General features: G+C 38.2%; 4 protein-coding genes across 5 annotated transcripts; 3 read left to right on the top strand and 1 right to left on the bottom strand.

The window, feature by feature from the left end:
- Positions 1-1306: 1306 nt before the first annotated feature.
- Positions 1307-3663, top strand: LOC105949418 (transcription initiation factor IIB-2). Of its 2 annotated transcripts, XR_016033961.1 has the most exons (8): positions 1307-1879; positions 2266-2290; positions 2398-2527; positions 2629-2759; positions 2884-2972; positions 3069-3145; positions 3279-3514; positions 3598-3663. XR_016033961.1 is itself a non-coding variant. In XM_012972726.2 (7 exons), exons 1-7 carry the CDS (start codon positions 1533-1535, stop codon positions 3416-3418), a joined length of 939 nt encoding a protein of 312 aa, XP_012828180.1. In that variant the 5' UTR covers positions 1307-1532; the 3' UTR covers positions 3419-3567. The 2 variants fall into 2 exon arrangements, 1 of the variants encoding a protein (XP_012828180.1); XM_012972726.2 differs by lacking the exon at positions 3598-3663 and having other exon boundaries at positions 3279-3567.
- A 1209-nt stretch (positions 3664-4872) lies between these two features.
- Positions 4873-7214, top strand: LOC105949296 (transcription initiation factor IIB-2). The gene is made up of 7 exons (XM_012972583.2): positions 4873-5334; positions 5808-5832; positions 6089-6218; positions 6312-6442; positions 6520-6608; positions 6751-6827; positions 6918-7214. The coding sequence occupies exons 1-7, from the start codon at positions 4982-4984 to the stop codon at positions 7049-7051; spliced, it is 939 nt and encodes a 312-aa protein (XP_012828037.1). The 5' UTR covers positions 4873-4981; the 3' UTR covers positions 7052-7214.
- An 899-nt stretch (positions 7215-8113) lies between these two features.
- Positions 8114-9851, bottom strand: LOC105949305 (zeatin O-glucosyltransferase). Its single transcript, XM_012972593.2, has one exon. It carries the CDS (start codon positions 9764-9766, stop codon positions 8327-8329), a length of 1440 nt encoding a protein of 479 aa, XP_012828047.2. The 5' UTR covers positions 9767-9851; the 3' UTR covers positions 8114-8326.
- Positions 9852-14274: 4423 nt separating this feature from the next.
- LOC105949307 (zeatin O-glucosyltransferase) lies at positions 14275-15798 on the top strand. The gene has a single exon (XM_012972596.2). It carries the CDS (start codon positions 14318-14320, stop codon positions 15734-15736), a length of 1419 nt encoding a protein of 472 aa, XP_012828050.2. The 5' UTR covers positions 14275-14317; the 3' UTR covers positions 15737-15798.
- The last annotated feature ends 3234 nt before the right edge of the window (positions 15799-19032 follow it).

The raw sequence follows: 19032 nt of genomic DNA, 5'->3' as shown, positions 1-19032 counted from the left end.
AATTACAAAAACACCCCTCTTGTTTGGATAATTACAACCACCCCCTCAACTCCTCAAATTTAGTGGAATCTTCGAGATTATATGGAATATTATCACTTTTGTACCCGTTTTATCCCATTCAAACTCTACATTATGAAGCAAGATGATCATAATATGTGATTTTTAGCTTATTTATATCAGTTTGTGGTGCACCGGAAACTGTATTTTTACACAAAACAAGTACAAAATAGAGAACATTTCACGGAATCTAGATGACTATGTTGAATTTGGCACCATAAAGGTGGAGGTCTAAGAAAAAATCATAGTTGAGGGGGTAGATGTAATTATCCAAACAAGAGTGGGTTTTTGTAATTTGACCATACGTCAGGGGGTGTTTGTAATTTACCCTATATTTATATATTTATCATCATATATTTATATATTTATTTATTTATTTAAAATGTATATATACTTAAAAATCAGAATTATTGCAATAAGAACAGCCCATGAGCCTTTCTTTTTTTTTTTCGCTTTTTTAAATATTATTGATATATTTATAAAATAAATATTAATATATTTATTAACGTATATTTACAATTTTAAAACATGTGGTGAAATATAAATATAAAATTGAAATAAAATATATAAATCATGCTGACAAGATCCAGCCTATAGCCCACAACCAAATTAAAGCCCATTTCAAATATGGGCTATGGGCTATGTGTATTTTGCTCCATTAGAAAGGAGATTAGTAATGGGCTTCATTTATAAATTCAACCCACTCAAAATATATCCATGTAAACTTCTATTAGTATTATTATTCGTATTAATACTAATATTAGTATTACTGTAAGTATTAGTATTATCATCAGTATTATTGTTAGTGTTACTATTAGGTTTAGTAATAATATTAGTTCTAGTCTTAGTCTTAATACTAATATTAGTATTATGAATTACTTGCACCAAATTAAATCTCTTGTCACCGGTCGCTAAGTTGAGTTTGTCATACATTGTTAGCATAATGTGTGTAGTTTACGACTCTCGTATAATTTACAAACCACTATACAAGATTGTAGATTAAAAATCATAGCAAATTATAATTTAAAAGTTAATTAAACAATTCAGCTATATGGTCGGCTGCAGGTTTGATAAAATAAAATAAAATTATAATTTAAAATATAATTAAACAAGTTAAAGATATCACTCTTTTTTAGAAAATAAACCAAAACAATATACAAGGCCCAAAATAATCATCTTTCAAGTGGATAGTAGTAAAATAAATAAATAAATAAAAGAAAAAAGAGAAAAAGAAAAAAAAAAAAAAAACACATGCCTTCTTTCTTCTTCAATTCTTACAAGATGGGGCAAGTGGGACCCGACTGAAACAAAAACAAACCCAAGTTGTCGCCGATGCATAAAGACTCATACTTTACTGTCTATATATACCCCCTTTAGCCCCCCACCGGCTAAAAGATCTTTAATTTCCCTCCATACCCCAAATCCCAGAAGAGAAATCCCCAATCCGAAATCGAAACCCAATTCGAATCAAAACGATGTCGGATTCGTATTGTCCGGACTGCAAGCGGAACACGGAGGTGGTGGTCGACCACTCGGCGGGGGACACCGTCTGCTCGGAGTGCGGCCTCGTGCTCGAAGCCCGCTCAATCGACGAGACCTCCGAGTGGAGAACCTTCGCCGACGATTCCGGCGATCACGACCCGAATCGTGTCGGTGGACCCGTTAACCCGCTTCTCGCTGACGCCGCACTTTCCACTGTCATCTCTCGCGGCGCCAACGGGTCGAACGCGGATCCGACCCTCGCCCGGTTGCAGAACCGGGGCGGGGATCCCGACCGGGCTATTGTCTTGGCTTTTAAGACCATTGCTAACATGGCTGACAGGTCTGCTCTTTTTTTTTTTTTTCTTTTTTCTTTTTTCTGGTGTTTGTTGGGTTTAATTGTTTGATTGAATTGTGATGGGATAATCAAGATAACTTTTTTAATTTCTAATTTAGGATGTTTCTTGAATTTAAGGAACAATTGTGATGAAAATGCTTTAGTCTTGCGATTTCTGGTTGTTTTCGCGAATGATGATGCTTCGTTTGTTTTATGTAATGGCAATTCGTACATTAGATAACATAGAAACTTAACGATTATTTAGTCGAGCCCTTTTGACAAGAATTGTTCGTTGAAGAACTAAATCGATTTTCGATGTATGTTCCGTCCAATTGATAAATTTGCAATCGAGAAAGCTAACATTAATATTTGTTGCTGCCTTGTTGTTCCAGGTTGAGCCTTGTGACAACCATTAAGGTATGCATACACTCGATTTTTCCTCTGTCTAAACGTGCGCAAAACGATACCTTAAAAAATGTTTCTTTTTCACGTCTCGGGTTTGTAATGATGGTTTTTGTTTGAAGGATCGGGCGAATGAGATATATAAAAGGTTGGAAGATCAAAAGTGTACGAGGGGAAGAAACTTGGAGGCACTTGTGGCTGCGTGTATCTATATTGCTTGTCGACAAGAGGGCAAACCGCGCACTGTAAAAGGTGCCAACTTTATAATTATTTGAACATTGGTAAAAATAATGTTCGATATAACCCCCGTTATGAAAAGTCATCTAAATCATGTGGGCCCCCCTCCAAACTAGAAATATGCTCCATTGTTGCTGGAGCTACCAAAAAGGAAATCGGCCGAGCGAAAGAATTTATCGTGAAACAGTTGAAGGTTGAGATGGGTGAATCAATGGAGATGGGTACCATTCATGCTGGTGACTATCTGGTGAGCTTCGATTTTTCCGATTTTTTTTTTTTTTTTTTTTAATGGTGGCCTTCGTTTTAATTTTCAGTTTATATGGTAATTATTATCTCTTAATTTATTAATTTTTTTTAATTTTGTTTCGCAGAGGAGGTTCTGCTCGAATCTTGGTATGAGCCATGAAGAGGTAAAAGCTGTCCAAGAAACTGTCCAAAAGGCCGGGGATTTCGATATTAGGTACTTCGATATTCTTCGGTTTTTGTATCTTAATTATTTTTCATGATAAATTGCATGTAAGAAATAGCGAAAATAATCGTTCTTGTAATATTACAGGAGGAGCCCCATATCGATTGCTGCAGCAATCATATTTATGGTAACACAGCTCTCGGAATCGAAGAAACCCCTTCGAGGTTTGAGCTTCTACACCTTCTTGTTTCATTTTCCGGAAACTTCTAGAATTTACGTCTTTAGTTCTAGACATTCCCGATGCATTCATTGCTTCATTGAAATGGTAATATATAATTTATATTATTACGGTTGCAGATATTTCGATTGCTACGACAGTTGCAGAAGGGACGATAAAGAATGCTTATCGGGATTTGTTCCCGCACGCGGTCAAGATTATACCTGAGTGGTATGCTAAGGAAAGAGACCTCAAGAATCTTAGCAGCCCGAAAGCATGAAAAAACACTCGTGATTTTATATTTTGTTGTTGGAAGGGATACAATATATTATACGAAACCCTTTTTGATTTCGTACACGAGTCATTGATTTATTCGGTGAGTTGTTTATCGGACATCGTTTTTGCTTAAGGAATTGTTTGATAACTTCATTGATGTTGTTACTCTCTTGTCATATGTAGGTTGTTTCTTGGATGCAGATTCTACTTTTTGGAACTTTCTTTCTTGAGAAAAGAAAATGTGTTTTTTAATTTTATTTATTTTATTTTCTAGAATTTAAAATTCTATAAAATGGGGAAAAAAAATATTGGTTTAGAATCGAATTTTTTTCGAATGTTGTTAAAAAAAATGGATTGGAAATTTGTTTCATCTATATACGACATTCTTATCTAGGGCTGAGGCCTGAGACTGGATTAGGTCGGTCAGTGATCAGTCTACTAACCTACCTCAGCCGATAAACCAATTTTGTTCAGATTTGAAAAGCATTGTCGATCCAATCTTTGTGGGTCGGTTGATTGTTGATAACTAAATATTTAGTTTCGAAATTGGTCGGTTGATGGGTACACCTGTCACCTAGTTTAATTTAAAAAAAAATAAAAATTTTAGAGCAAAAGTATACACATTTTGACATTTTGCCTAGTGCCACGGTGCCATCATCATTTATAATCAGTTCAAAATAGTTAATAGTAACTCCACAAAAAAATGTAATCGAAGTTCAAACTAATTCTGAAGATGCACATTCCAAAATTCTAGTATAAGATCTATGTCATTTTTTTTAATTAAAAAATTATCTATATTTTGATAAGTTTCAATAATCACTTAAAAAACTACGCCGTTTATTTCATAATTTTATTAATATAGTTGGTTGATCGATAATTATTGGTCAATCGATGTTTAATAATATTAGAAACCCTCATTATAGATGTGTTAGTTGAAAATTTTAACCCGATCCAATGAGTCGATTAAAACAATATTATTCATTGTATCGATTGTTTGATAAAATTCAACCTAGTCCGAGCCCTATTCCTATCTAAATGAGTAGGGATAAATGTTAATTTTTTTTGAAATTGTCAAACTTATTTCAGTATTTTCAATGTATTACGTCATCAATTCCTTTTATTTATTTATTTTTTGGAAAATGTATAGAGAATTATTAATTTATTTAAATCCAATCGTCACATTAAAATATTTATTATTTAAATCCAAAGAAAGATTGACCAAACCCAGCCATATTTAATAATCATTAATTATTAATTCATGCTACTTTGCCATAATTGCCATAACAGATCGGAAAAAGAAAAAAGTTGACGGAAAAATCCATTGCCACTAATTCCGAAACGGAAAAAGAATTATCAGTTTCTTTCTTCTCTGATCTTTCTGATAAAATACAAAACAAAAAAATTAAATGCAAATTAAATATCAGATAAATCCCCAGTCCAGCAATCAATCCATGAATCACACGTGACTTCTCTACCCCTCTCAAACCCTTCTATATATATATTGCACTCCATTTTCACCAGAAAAAAAAACAAAATTAAAATTGACGAGGGTTTGAAGCAGCAATTAATGGCGGATGTGCACTGCTCCGACTGCAAGCGGAGGACGGAGGTGGTTCTCGATCGCGCGGCGGGGGACACTGTTTGCTCCGATTGCGGCCTCGTGCTGGAATCTCACTCCATTGATGAAACCTCCGAGTGGCGCACCTTCGCCGATGAGTGCGGCGACAACGATCCGGCTCGGGTTGGGGGACCGACGAACCCGCTGCTGGCTGACGCTGGTCTGTCCACTGTTATCTCGAAGCCGAACGGCACCGCCGGCGATCTCCTGACGTCTTCGATCGGACGGTGGCAGAACCGCGGCTCCAACACTTATCGGACTCTCGTTTTTGCTTTCCAGACTATTGCTACTATGTCGGATAGGTGAATGCTTTTGTTCTCTCTCTCTCTAAAATTCTCTCTCTCTCTCCTGATTTTTTTAATTTTGACATTTAAGGGCCTGTTTGGTAGATTCCTATTTTTTTTTTTGTATTTTGTCCTGTTTTGGCTGGTTTACTGTTCATAATTTTTTATTTATTATTTTTTTAAATTAAGAGTAAAATATTTAATTACCATGGTTAATTACTGTGATTTTAGAAGCATTAATTATGCTTTGGGGCTTGTTTGTGTCATATGCACATGTGTTGAAGATTTGGGTTAATGTCGAATGATTTTGTCGATTTTTTTGATATGAATCTTCAACGTTTTCTTCGGAACTTAGAGATTACAATGCTGATAAATGTTCACGATTGTAGTGATCTTGGTTCTCGTTGATTTGAATTTTTTTTTTCGGAATCATTATCCGAACAATTGAAATAGTCGAATACATATCTGATGTTGCTAATGTTATTTTTCAGGTTGGGCCTCGTTGCAACGATTAAGGTACCTGTTTTGAATTGCTATCGGCATATCTGTCATACCATTGAAAAACCTCAGTTTGATGAATGAACTTTTTTTGTACTGATTTATGCGAAAGAAAATTTCTTGGTTCTCGTCTCGATACTAATTACCATATTTATCAATGGTTTTTGTTCACCATCACAAATATTTGCTGCAATCATCGTTTTCCATTCTCTATGTTGCACTTCTCGGTTTTATTCCATATTTTTTTACGGTGCTGTAATTCCACCACATTAAGGATCGGGCTAATGAGATTTACAAGAGGATCGAAGATCAAAAGTCGAGCCGTGGAAGAAATCAGGACGCCATTTATGCTGCTTGCTTGTACATAGCGTGTCGTCAAGAAGACAAGCCCCGGACTGTAAAAGGTAAAAAAATCTCTGTTTTTACTACTCGAAAGTTTTCTCATTTTATCTGTGTAGACGAGTTTTTTTTTTCCTGAACCTGTGAGTTTGTAATAGAAATTTGCTCCGTTGCCAACGGGGCAACTAAGAAGGAAGTTGGACGAGCAAAAGAATATATCATGAAACATCTACAACTTGAGATGGGGCAGTCGGTTGAGATAGGGACTATACACGCTGGAGATTTCATGGTAATAATTTTTATTTTATTTTTTTATTTTATAAATGAATCAAAGAACATTGAAACGTAACACGTTTACTCTTTCAGAGACGCTTTTGTTCTAACCTCGGAATGGCAAATCAAACGGTTAAAGCTGCCCAAGAAGCCGTCCAAAAGACGGAAGCATTCGACATAAGGTATACCATATATGCTGGATTATTGCACATAGGCCCCTCTCGGATTCGAAAAATTACCCGAACCCCCCGCCCTCCCGTAATTGAGTTCTACCCTTCAACTCTAATTAACTAGTGATATTATTTTCTTGGCTGTGATATTCAGGAGGAGCCCTATTTCCATTGCAGCAGCTGTTATTTACATAGTCACTCAGCTTTCAGAAGATAAAAAGCTATTCAAAGGTAAAAGCTCTCGCTATCGAATTAATTGTGTTGACCTTTTACCAACAAAGAACGAGGCCTAATTAAATGAAATGTACGGATTAACAACAGATGTATCGGTTGCCACCGGAGTTGCTGAAGGGACGATACGGAATTCTTACAAGGATCTTTACCCTCACATTCCCAAGATTATACCGAGCTGGTATGCTCAGGAAGAAGTTATCAAGAATCTCTGCAGCCATTGATTTGTTATTAGTATTTTAACCCAAAAAAAAATAATAATAAATAGAGAATTCGTATGTTACTAATACAGGAACCGAAAAAGATTCATTTCAGTTTAAATAGTTTTTTTGTTTTCCCCTTGATAGATAAGGTTAGTGTATACACAGATGCTGATTTAGTTTGCTCCATTGCTGTAAGTTAGTGTGTGTTTGGCCATTCCGGTTTGGTCGGAATGCATATTGGCCAAACTGAATAGCTATATCAACTCATTATAAGATGTTAAACAAAAAGGTTTTAAAAGCTATTCAGCTCGGCTGGTCGGAATGCATATTGGCCAAACCGCCCCCGCCACCCCCATGCTGATGCTCTCCATGCAAGAATTCCCACTGATTTGGTCCGTAGGGTTTCTTCTTGAGCTCCTTAGACTTTGGTCCTGATTCCGGTGAAGTGACCTGCAACGCCGGGAGGGTTTCCCGGCGGGAAAGCTCCGACGATCAAGTTAGTAGAATATCTTTTGAATAGGCTATGAATAATACGTAAAAACATGTGTGGAAAAATGCAATGTCTTCTCCTATTTATAGGTGAGGAAACCTTGGCCTCCAAGGCTTTCCCCTTTTAGGGTTTTTCCTTACCCTCAAGTCATGTATCTTGGGCCTATATTGCCCTGGGCCCGCCTTACCTCGCTTTAGTATTGGGCTGGCGAGTTAGGGTATTCCTACATAGTCCCCGAGGTTGTGCGGTCTAACGACCTCGCCTATAACTTTGAGCTAAGTCGTCATGGGCTCCTCATTATGGGCTTATTCATGATGGGCTTACGTTTATTCGGCATTGTCAAATTGGCCCACATTGTCAAATTGGCCCGTATCACCCACCAACAATGGGTGACGAAACCCCCCGTCGACCGGTTCCGGAGAATCTCCAGCTGCGGGGCTCACTCCCTCAGCACCACCCCCCTTCCTCGTACCCTCTCGTCGTAGTTTTCCGGCAGCGGCGCTCTTCTGATCTCGCCGTTGAATATGTCACCTTCGTCGGCGTAATTTGACCTTACCTCATGGATTGACACGTAATTCATCGTTAATTAATAATTTAATAAATTAAAATTCTTAATTACGTGCAAATGCATATGTCACTGCTAGCTAGCAAATGAACAAAGCTTAAAGACCAGTCAAACATAAAACATAATTTACAACACAATCCATATCAGCTCACAAAAAATACACAATTTATCCTCAACTATACAATTCAATCAAACTTTAAACAAATTAATTAAAACCCAAAAAAAAGATGAATTTTTTTTTTTATCTAGTGATGTGAGAGATAAACGCCTCCATCTCCTCCCTGGCAGCACCACCTTCCATCCAAGAATCCCTCACAGCACCGCCCAACTCCGCCGCCCTCTTCCTCATCAAACCACCCTCCTCCGACACCATCAATTTCCTTACAACCTCTTCAACCACATCCGCTGACGTCACCACTTCCCCTTCCTCCACACACCATTTCTTCGCCTCCACACCAATCTTCAAACCCTTCGTCACCAGCGCAGCGTTCGCCGGCTGATCGGAATGCAGCGGCCAAGTAGCCATCGGCACCCCCATACTAATTCCCTCCAAGCAAGAATTCCACCCGCAGTGGCTCAGAAACCCACCCGTCGACACGTGTCCAAGTATCTCCAGCTGCGGGGCCCACTCATTCACCAGAACAAGCCCTCTCTCCTTCACTCTCTCTTCGAAACCCTCGGGGAGTGGCAGTTCTGTAAATTTCTTGATTTCTTTTGTAGTAGTAAAGATGTCACCTTTATCTGCTTCTCGAAGCACCCATATGAATTTCTGCTCGCTTCTCTCGAGCCCTAATGCAATCTCTTCGATTTGCTTGTTCGAGAACGACGTCGTTGTTCCGAACGAGACGAGAATCACTGAGTTCGGGCCGTGTTTGTCGAGCCAACTCAGACATTTATTATTAGGGTTTGAGGAGGGGAGTGATGAGAGAGGATTAAACGGGCCTAAAGCCCATATCTTTTGATCTTCTTCTTCTTCTTCTTTGTCGTTATTAATCTTTCTTCTGGCGAGTAAATCGAGGTACGGGCCTTCGATTTCTCGGCATGAATTGTAAATCTCCCCACCGGAAACTTTTTTTGAACTTGTTTGCAGGTTGAGGAATTCTTGAAATTCCGGTGGGTAGTGACCTTTCATGGAGGGGGTTTGTTCCAGGATGTTGCGGGCTTCCGTCGGGCAATTTTCGTCTGCGGCGGCGTTGGCTTCCCACGAGGCGACGGCGACGGCGGAGATGCTGCGGAAAGTGTAGCAGTCGGCGTTGGATATGTCCTGGACAACGTACGCCATTAGAGAGTCGAAGACGACGACCACCCTTCTGAAATTTGTCGAGAGCGCGCCGACGAATGAGGAGATGGGTTGCCGGAGATGGGTCGACGCTTTTAGCGACGGGATAATCTGGGAGGGGAACTTGTGGGGCGAATTCGGGTCGGGTGGCGGGTTTTCGAAATGGGGTGTTGGGAATTCGTGGAAATGTATGTACATGTCTTCGTCGGCGGCGAGGCGGCGGCTGTGGAACCGGAGCTTGACCTGGCGGATGTGGGTGGCTGCGCCGACGTAGTAGACGGGGATGTTGTAGGCGGAGATGCGGCGGGAGAGGTGGAGGAGCTGGTTGAGGTGGCCTTGCGCCGGAAGCGGCACCATCACCACCGCCACTTGGCTTTTTTGGGTGGTGGGATTGTTGGCCATTGTATACAACTTTGCTTTCAAGAATTGATAAGATCGATAAAGATTTTGGCACTATGTTATATTTTTCTATTCTTAGGTCACATGCAGATTGTAGACTATCTAAAGAATTCTTTGGAATATAAAGAATAAATTATAGACATTACTGGAGTAATATTAAATTACAAAAATACCCTTTTGATTGGATAATTACAACTATTTATCGACTATAATTATTCTTACACGTTCATTCTTTTTTTTTTTTTTGAGGAAAGAGTTTATTTTATTAGGCACCCGAGGCCACAGAACAAAACGAAGGGATCGGAGAGAATCCCCTTCTAGAAAATTCGAAACAGTAAGAGAAGCAAAAACATGAGCAAGTTGGTTCCCTTGTCTCTTAATAAAACTAAAAGAACAAGAAATAAATGACCTAGCAAGAAACAGGCATTCATCAACAATTGCACCAAACGGTGTGAGGGAATGATCTCCGCAACGAAGAGCGTCCATAGTAGACAATCTCCCTCAAATATAATGGAGCTCCAATGAAAACAGTGCGCCGTGATAATCGCTTGTCGGACTGCTTGAGCCTCTTCTTCCGCGGGAGAAACTCGACCTCGGATTCGCACCACTCGCCACCACACACATAATCCATCTTCATCTCTAGCCACCAATGAAAAGTTGAAATAATCTGCATTTGCAGGGAAAGCCGCGTCCACATTGATTTTAAGTGTTCCTCTCGGTGGCGGTGCCCATATAACTGGTTGGATCATCTTTGTGACGGTAAGTTGGCCGAATTGTGTGCCACTGTAATCTGCCAAAAAATCTTGACACCATGGAAAAATGGCTTCGAGTTGCATTCCTTCCTCGCCATGCAGCATTCGATTTCTCATCTCCCAAATTTTCCAGCATGAAATGACTGAAAGATGGAAGACTTCCTTTGGTAGCGAATTGTGGAGGAGGTCAAACCAGCTCCAAAAAGAGAGGTTTTCCGCCACCTGCTTGATTCGGAAAGGTTTCGCTGCCCAGTATTCTTTCAAGCCGTTACAATCGTAAACAACATGCACCATGGTTTCCGCATGCTTGCCACAGAAAGGGCATAAGGGCTCCGTGGTTATTTTACGTCGAAATAGCTCCGCCTTGCATGGGAGTATCTCTGCACAAGCTCGCCAGGCAAAAATACGAATTTTTGGAGGGATTGGTAAGTGCCAAATTAGTTTCCAATTTCGTGTAGAGGATCCACTTGTTTCTCCTATAGTCCAATTTCTCAACCGGTCCGTGTGGTAGAGGCGATCCATGATGTGGTGATAGCATGTTTTCACCGTGAAGACTCCGGTGTTTGAGAGGCCCCAAACCACACGATCGTGAGTAGATGGGCCACCGATAGAGACCGATAATATGCGTGATATATCCACAGGCCAAAACCACTCATTTAGCAGCTCAAGGTCCCACAAACCTGTGTTCGGATTTATGATGTCTGAGACTGAGTTGGGAAAGGCGGAGTGTATCGGTCTCGGAGTTAGGATAGTGGGACGATCTTCATTTTGTATCCATGTTCATTCTTGCGAATGTCAAATGTATGGAATCCACTATTATGTGGAACATTCTCAAGTTTGTACCATTTTTACTCCATTCGAGCCCCATATTTTGAAATAAGATGATCATAAAATGTATTTTGTGGCGTGTAATACTACATTGTGGTGCATAAGAAACTGCGTATTTGCACAAAACAAGTATAAATTAGAGAACATTCCACGTAATCTAGACGATTATGTTGAATTTGAAACCATTAGAATGAACATGTAATTAGATTCACAGCTAAAGTGTATAAATGTAATTATTCAAATAAAAATATTTTTTTCGTAATTTGAACATACTCGAGGGATCTGGTTTTGATACCAATTGATTAACTATCAATCGTATGTTTCGTTTCATGGTGTAGTAGATCTGACTACGTAATATTGGATGTTGTGTTTTTTTTTTTAATTTGTTAAATGCCTGTCACATCACATGGAAATCTCTTCGTGATATATTTGTTGATTTTTTTTTATTTGTTTTATAAGTATTTATTTGTTGAAATTGTTTCTTAACTAATTGACAAGACGTAAGATTTTCTTTTACAATCAAGATTCGTACACTATTTTATTGATTGGACATTTTGTATTAGATCCTATCCATCCAACACAATAAATATTAGGATAATGATAATCAATTAAGTTTTTGGAAAAAGAAGAAAAGAAAAAGTTAAATTTCTATTTTTTTTTTTTTTTCTTTTTTTTTTAAAATAAAAGTTTACAATGTTGGGCTACAGTAAATCAGGCCCAATTGCTGTTCTACGTTAAGAGCAGTTGATTTTGAACGTAGACTAGGCCCAAATTTTGGGTATTGGCAATTTGCACCCTCGAGCTACATGTTTTTTGCACTTTGCACCCTTAAACTAAAAAAATATCATTTTATACCCTCCAATTCCTTTGTCTTTCTCATTTCTACAAAACTTCAATATCGATTGCAGATCAAACTTCGGACTTTATGAAACTTTAAGAAAAAAAAAATGATGAAAAACTTCCGGTTTCTCTTGACTCACCGTTAAGGACCGCATGTCAGTTTTTCATTAAAAGGTGCAGCATGATGCAAAAGGCAAGCAAATTATAATTTAGTTTATTAGGATAAATCAATTCAACTTTCGACTGTGTGGTGTTTTGTTGAACAAAATTCAAAGAATCTAGCACTTATGATTAAACGAGGCCAATGCAAGACCTCGCACGTGATCGATCATTAAATAAACTTTAAAAAATCAAAAAATAAAATTCGTTGATATGGACGTACAATAAAACACCCACATGGAACATTAAATAAATATTTTCATGGTAGGGTCTTGAGGAGTCACACAATTTAATGATTCAAATGCATAAAAGCATCAAATAATTTTCTTAATGATCATTTTATTTAATTGGCAAACATTTTAATTTTTAAGTGTTTTTTTAGTCAAATTTTATTTTTTTCATATTAAGTGTTACTTTAGAATTTCAACGGCTAACTATTTTTCTGCTATCCAACTTTATCCCGACACTAATGACGGTTAAATGAAGTAACAAAACTAAGTTGAAAAAGCACAAAAGGGTAATTTTGAATTACGAAAATACACAAGCCCTTGTAATAAATTCGACTGAAAAAAAATTGTAGTTGGAAAAAAAAATCAAATTTGTACAATTTAATTATTTCATAAATATATTATCCCTAACCTTTCTTTTTCTTTTTTCTTTAAAAAAAAAAATTAAATCCAGCTCATGGACAGTGATGAAGCCACAAACATATGTGGCTACCGCGAAAACATGGGCAATATTCCATTTATAGGTTTTTAGGAGTATATAAACTAAAGTTGGTGAACCTATTAAATTATGTTATTAATTAACTTGGGTCCCATTTTGATTTTTTTCTTAAACAATCAAATTCAATAATTAATTTAACTATAAAGTGTGGGTTGATTAGACAACTTAAAAAAGCTTATGTACATAACCACCAGCATTCCCATCTGACATATAAAGTTCCAGTGGAAGAAAGAGTGTAACTAAAATCGTATGCGTGTGCGCGTGTGTGTGTGTATGCATGTGTGTGGCATAGCTTCGAAGATGAGAGTGACATGGAGCATGGATATAACAGATTTAATGGAGTGTAATTAGCTAGACGGATAGACCGAAAAACAAAAGACTTATCTTTTAGCAAATTACAATCGACTTTCATAATCTGAAATAGTATTAGGTGGTGTTTGTCAACGTTTTTCCAAATTGATTATGAACTTTTAAATGTTTGAAAATAAGTGATTTTGAACCAAAAAAAGCTCATAATCACTTTGGAAAAACGTTTGCAAACACCTTAGGCAATGTTTGGTTGTGTGTTTATTTTGTTTTCATTAATTCCCCAAAACAAAATTACATTTATTACACTTCTCAAATAATTTTCTCAAAACAATCTCAAAAATTTCTCTCTCCTTCAGACATGATGTGACTGCTACAGTAAAATGATTTGACTGTCACAGTAAAAAATGTCTTCACTAAAAAACAAAAAAATATCACTTCATCTTTCAATTTTTTTCTTCTAAAATACCTTTTTCTAATATTTTTAAACATGATGTGACTGCTACAGTGTATTTTGTCTCCTTCCAAAATATAAACAAACATTACTTTCATTCTCAAATTCTTACCTCAAAACACATTTCCTCAAAATGAAATCAAAATAAGTTCCAAAACGTTTCCAAACATTGCCTTAGTGTCCAAAAATATTTACAAAATTGCCCTTAGTTAAATTTTATGATACAATTCAATATGACAAAGATGACAGCACGAATAAGTAATAATGTGATCAACATAAAGTGAAACAAACAAGAACATACTTTTTGATTACCAACAAATGTATAAATCCAATTTCCTTCCATAGAAATTATCGCAATCACCATTAATTTAATTAATTAATAATTTAATATCAATCGGCAAGAATTTCCATATCTTATTAATAACCTTAGATCAACAATTATAAAAAAATAAAAATAAAAAAGTAAAAAAATATACAAACTCTCGTCCAATGGCCGGAAACCGCCATTCCTCCGGCAAAAACGGCCCAAATTCATCAGAAGTGGTGGTGGTAATGGTGCCACTACCGGCACAGGGCCACCTCAACCAGCTCCTCCAGCTCAGCCGCCTCATCGCCGCCTATAACATACCCGTCCACTACGTCTCCACCTCCACCCACATCCGCCAGGCCAAACTCCGCGACCACGGCGGTTGGGACCCACGCGCCGCCGCCAATAACAACCTCCACTTCCACGGTTTCCCAGTCCCGGAGTTCCATTCCCCAAACCCCAACCCCAACGCCGCCAACAAATTCCCCTCCCACCTCCAGCCCCTCTTCAACGCCACCTCCCGCCACCTCCGGCAGCCCCTCGCCGCCCTCCTCCGCTCCCTCTCCGGAACCGCCTGCAGAGTCGTCGTTATCCACGATTCACTAATGGCGTCCGTCGTTCAAGACTTGGGCTCCGTACCAAACGCCGAATCGTACATCTTCCACAGCGTCTCCGCCTTCGCCATTTTCTGGTACTTCTACGAAACCCTAGAAAACATCGAACCGAAACCGACGATCGAAACCGAACTGCAGAACCAGGTCCCCTCACTTGAAGACTGCTTCACGACGGAGTTCATGGAGTTCATCGTCTCCGAACACAGCCACGTCGGACTGAGCTCCGGCAGCCTCTACAACTCGTGCAGATCCATTGAAGGGAGATTCATGGACTTGATCGAAAAGATTTCCGGAACCAAGAAACATTGGTCTATCGGGCCATTCAATCCGGTCGGGTCGACGGGGAAGAAATCATCCGGACACTGTTGTCTGAAGTGGCTTGACGAACAAGAATCGAGATTGGTGATTTACGTTTCGTTCGGAACCACAACTTCCTTTTCCGACGAACAAATCGAAGAACTGGCGAACGGGCTCGAAAAAAGCGGAGCGCGATTCATTTGGGTTTTGAGAGATGCAGATAAAGGAGATTTAAATGAAAATGGCGGGATTAGAAAAGCGGAGCTGCCGGTAGGGTTTGAAGATAGGGTTAGAGAGAGAGGGATTGTAGTGAGAGAATGGGCGCCGCAGTTGGAGATATTGGGACACTCCTCCACCGGCGGATTTATGAGCCACTGCGGATGGAATTCTTGCATGGAGAGTATTTCGATGGGTGTTCCAATCGCCGCCTGGCCGATGCACTCGGACCAGCCGAGGAATGCTGTTTTGATCACGGAGGTGTTGAAAATCGGGGTGGTTGTGAAGGACTGGGGTCGGAGGGGTGAGATTGTGACGGCGGAGGAAGTTGCCGTGGCGGTGAAGGGATTGATGGGGTCGGAGGAGATGCGGAGGAGGGCGGAGGAGTTGGGCGGTGATGTTAGGAGTGCGGTGGCGGAAGGTGGCGTTACGTGGTCCGAGATAGATTCTTTCGTCGCTCATATTGGTAGATGATAAAATGTGTTTAAGATAAGTTGGGTGGTGGAATGTAATAATGAGATACTCATGTGTTCGATCTAGGGGTGTAAATGAGCTGCTCGCTCGAAAAAAGCTGGAGCTCCAGCTTAAATTTGTCGAGCTCTAGCTATCCGACGAAGTCGAGCTTAAGCTCATTTCGAATTGTTCATGAGCTTATAAGCCGGCTCGAGATTTATGTTTTATTCTATAACTTGTTAGTTTTCATATAAAGAATTTAATTTATAATAAAAACTAAAATTAATATATATAAAAATTTGAGAAAAAAAAAATTACAAATGAGTTGGACCCCAGCTCATCGAATGAAAGCTCGATGAGCTCGAACTCACCAAATTTGGCTCGACCTCGAACTCGACTCATTTACACCCATTTTATTTTGTCTTTTATAAAAATCAATTTGTATTCTCACAACGGCAATTGGCAATTTGCAATTTTTATATAGGGTAAGAATTCAAAAGAATTTTTATAGAGAGGGATTATTTTGTAGACCCCTCATTTTCAAATTATATAAAACTAACTACCAAGTAAATTACACTCTAGGGGAAACCCTCCTCATTTCGAAAATATTTTGACATACCCCCTGGGCCATCTTGAAGTCCCTATAATACCCTTTTAAAATAAGTTTTAAACCCTAGTCCAACACATTTCGGTCTCTCTCTTCCTCTCCCAAATTCAAAATCCCGCCTCCAAAATCCTTCCACCCGGAGTCATAACTCTCTCTCCTATGGTTGGAATTCGATGGTTTAACTACCGTTGGATTCCTCTCGTCGAGCTCTTTCTTTTGGTAGAAGTTTCATTCAGTTTGGAGCGCTGATCTGTTTCTGTAATTTTTTTTCATTCAACGAAGGTGGTCTTGCCGGAGGTGTATTTGGTGTTCCACCAGTCGAAATTTGATGGGCTACCCACCGTTGGATTCCTCTCGTCGAGATCTATATTTTGATGGTAATTTCATTTATTTTTATGTTTTCAGATTTATTTCTATATTTTTTTGCATTTGTGGGCGCGCGGAACCATGTGTGGTTATTAGCGGCGGCTAGGGATTTGGTATGAGGCTAGGGGGTGAGGAGTCACTGTCTGTTTGATTTTAAATTTGTAGCATTTCCCAGCAACAACCTCTCTCTATCTCTCGATCTCTTAGTGTTTGTTGATTATTGAGTATTTTGATGTTTCTTCAAATTTTGTTGATTTGCACTAAAGTAATTTTTTTTGTCTTGATTTTGCAATTGCAGCTTAATGAAAGCCATTGATCCTCCCCTTGAAGGTGTAAAAAAATTGGTTGAAGTTACACCTGCTTCAAGTTACAGCGTTCAACAGACTGTATACATTACTATACATTAGTATACATATAGTAACATGTAGTTACATATGCCTATGTGATCCGGATCGGGGCCAGAATTGCAAAGCCCAAGTACGCCGGCCCACTAAAATGATCCAGGAATTGCCTAGCCGGCCCATACGGAAAGGAGAGGCTCAAGGAGGAACGTAAAGCCCAAGAAAGAGGGAGGGATTGGGCCAGCACAAGGACTCGCCGGGTAAAGAGTTATCCATAGTTCCCGACCATGGAAAGGGAGGTCGGGAAAAAGCATGGAAAAGAGGAATTAAATGCCCTGACAAGCTTGGCCAGGCGCCCATTAAATGCTCTTGTCAAAGCATTTAATGAGCAAATGACTATGTGCGGCCGGGGAGTACATAAGACAGGCCTGCAAGTATCATAACCCCTAGAAAAGAGGATGTCATGATGGTCCGGGCCGACTGGCCGAAAGGTGAATATCCCGCCAAAGTAGGCCTTTGCACCAGAACCCGAGAGGACGGAGAGCCTTCCCGCCAAACATCATAAGTTCTAACGTAAAATATACATATCCGTACATAATATATCATACAAAGAACCGTGGTACTGACTTGATCGTCGGAATGCTAACTCCGGCATCAGTCCGGTTTTCCTTTCTCTGCAGATCCTCTATCACAGCAGGAAGGGCCGCGCACCAGCCACGTTGTTTCTGGAACAGATCACTATGTTTGTGTATTTTTTATTTGTATTTTTATTGGTTTTGAGGTGATTTATAATAAAAATATTGAATTTTGTAAATTTATGTTGGGGGTTATGAATTTTTTTTGTATAAGCCAGTATTCGTGTGTTTACAATTGATCGACTAAAAATATGGGATAAAAAAACGAACATAACTACGAATTACTATAGTTACATATAGTTATTTTCAATAAACATATTGTTTTGAAAATTAAAAAATAAAAATAAATTTTTATTTTTTTTAAATAAAAAAAATTAAAAATTAAAAAAATTATATATATATATATATATATATATATATATATATATATATATATATATATATATATATATATATATATATATAACAAACACGTTTATTATTAAAAAAAATAATAATAAAAAATAAATCAGCGAAAATGATAAATGTAGGACCAGAAATACTGAATGCAGTTTGACCGAAAATTGCATATAAGGGTGGTATAGTACTTTCACTTCTCCAAAGGGTCATGTCAAATGATGATTTGAGCTTGGGTTTATCCCTAGTTTAGTTGGTGGTTAGGGTATATAAAATAACCTTATAGATATGTGTAAATTACATGTAAATTTGCAAATTTTTCACCTTAAATTTTGGTTTAAATTTTTTTATAATGAAATAAAAACAAGGACAAATTAATTTTATTTACCTAAAGTTGAAATAGTTATACATATATTAAAACTAAATTAAATTATGTTGTATATATGGGCTTGCTTGGACACATGTAAAATTAAATTATTTTGGACTACATTTGGGCCCGATTGCTACCTATCTTTGGACTAACATTCAACATCTTCTTAAGCCCAAACCATACATGGACTTTAATTTAGGTTACGACCCAAATAACCATCGATTTATTTTTGCCGTTAAATTTTGAAAATATTTCACTAATTTTGAGTCCGATTTATTTTTGCCCTTAAATTACTAGTTTTATTTTACTTTTATTACGTAATATTTTTTAATTTTTTTGAGAAATATTAGGTAATATTCTTGAATATGTCCCATGCATTAGCAAATACTGAAATGCTATTCATAGTGCGGTTTTTACCGGCTTGCAGTGCGATTTATTTCATTTGTAACTTTCCTAAAAAAAAACCAAATTCGCCCGCTATTTCGTGTATTATTACACGAAATACACTCAATAATTTCGTGTCTTTTCACACGAAATAGCGGTGTTTATTGTTATAGAACACGAAGGACGAAACTGTTAGATTAAAAAAAATCGTGTATTTC

The sequence above is a fragment of the Erythranthe guttata genome, chromosome 10 (genome assembly GCF_056151865.1).
Source record: "Erythranthe guttata isolate IM_541 chromosome 10, IM_541, whole genome shotgun sequence".
NCBI lineage: Eukaryota > Viridiplantae > Streptophyta > Magnoliopsida > Lamiales > Phrymaceae > Erythranthe > Erythranthe guttata.
Note: the sequence above shows the minus strand (reverse complement) of the source record. Positions and strands in the feature narration are given on the sequence as shown.

Coding starts and splice junctions, on each gene's coding strand:
- LOC105949418 (XM_012972726.2), top strand. CDS start 1,533: ATGTCGGATTCGTATTGTCCGGACTGCAAGCGGAACACGGAGGTGGTG. Junction 1,880..2,265: donor ATTGCTAACATGGCTGACAG/GTCTGCTCTTTT, acceptor TTGTTGTTCCAG/GTTGAGCCTTGTGACAACCA. Junction 2,291..2,397: donor GCCTTGTGACAACCATTAAG/GTATGCATACAC, acceptor TTTTGTTTGAAG/GATCGGGCGAATGAGATATA.
- LOC105949296 (XM_012972583.2), top strand. CDS start 4,982: ATGGCGGATGTGCACTGCTCCGACTGCAAGCGGAGGACGGAGGTGGTT. Junction 5,335..5,807: donor ATTGCTACTATGTCGGATAG/GTGAATGCTTTT, acceptor GTTATTTTTCAG/GTTGGGCCTCGTTGCAACGA. Junction 6,443..6,519: donor TACACGCTGGAGATTTCATG/GTAATAATTTTT, acceptor TTACTCTTTCAG/AGACGCTTTTGTTCTAACCT.
- LOC105949305 (XM_012972593.2), bottom strand. CDS start 9,766: ATGGCCAACAATCCCACCACCCAAAAAAGCCAAGTGGCGGTGGTGATG.
- LOC105949307 (XM_012972596.2), top strand. CDS start 14,318: ATGGCCGGAAACCGCCATTCCTCCGGCAAAAACGGCCCAAATTCATCA.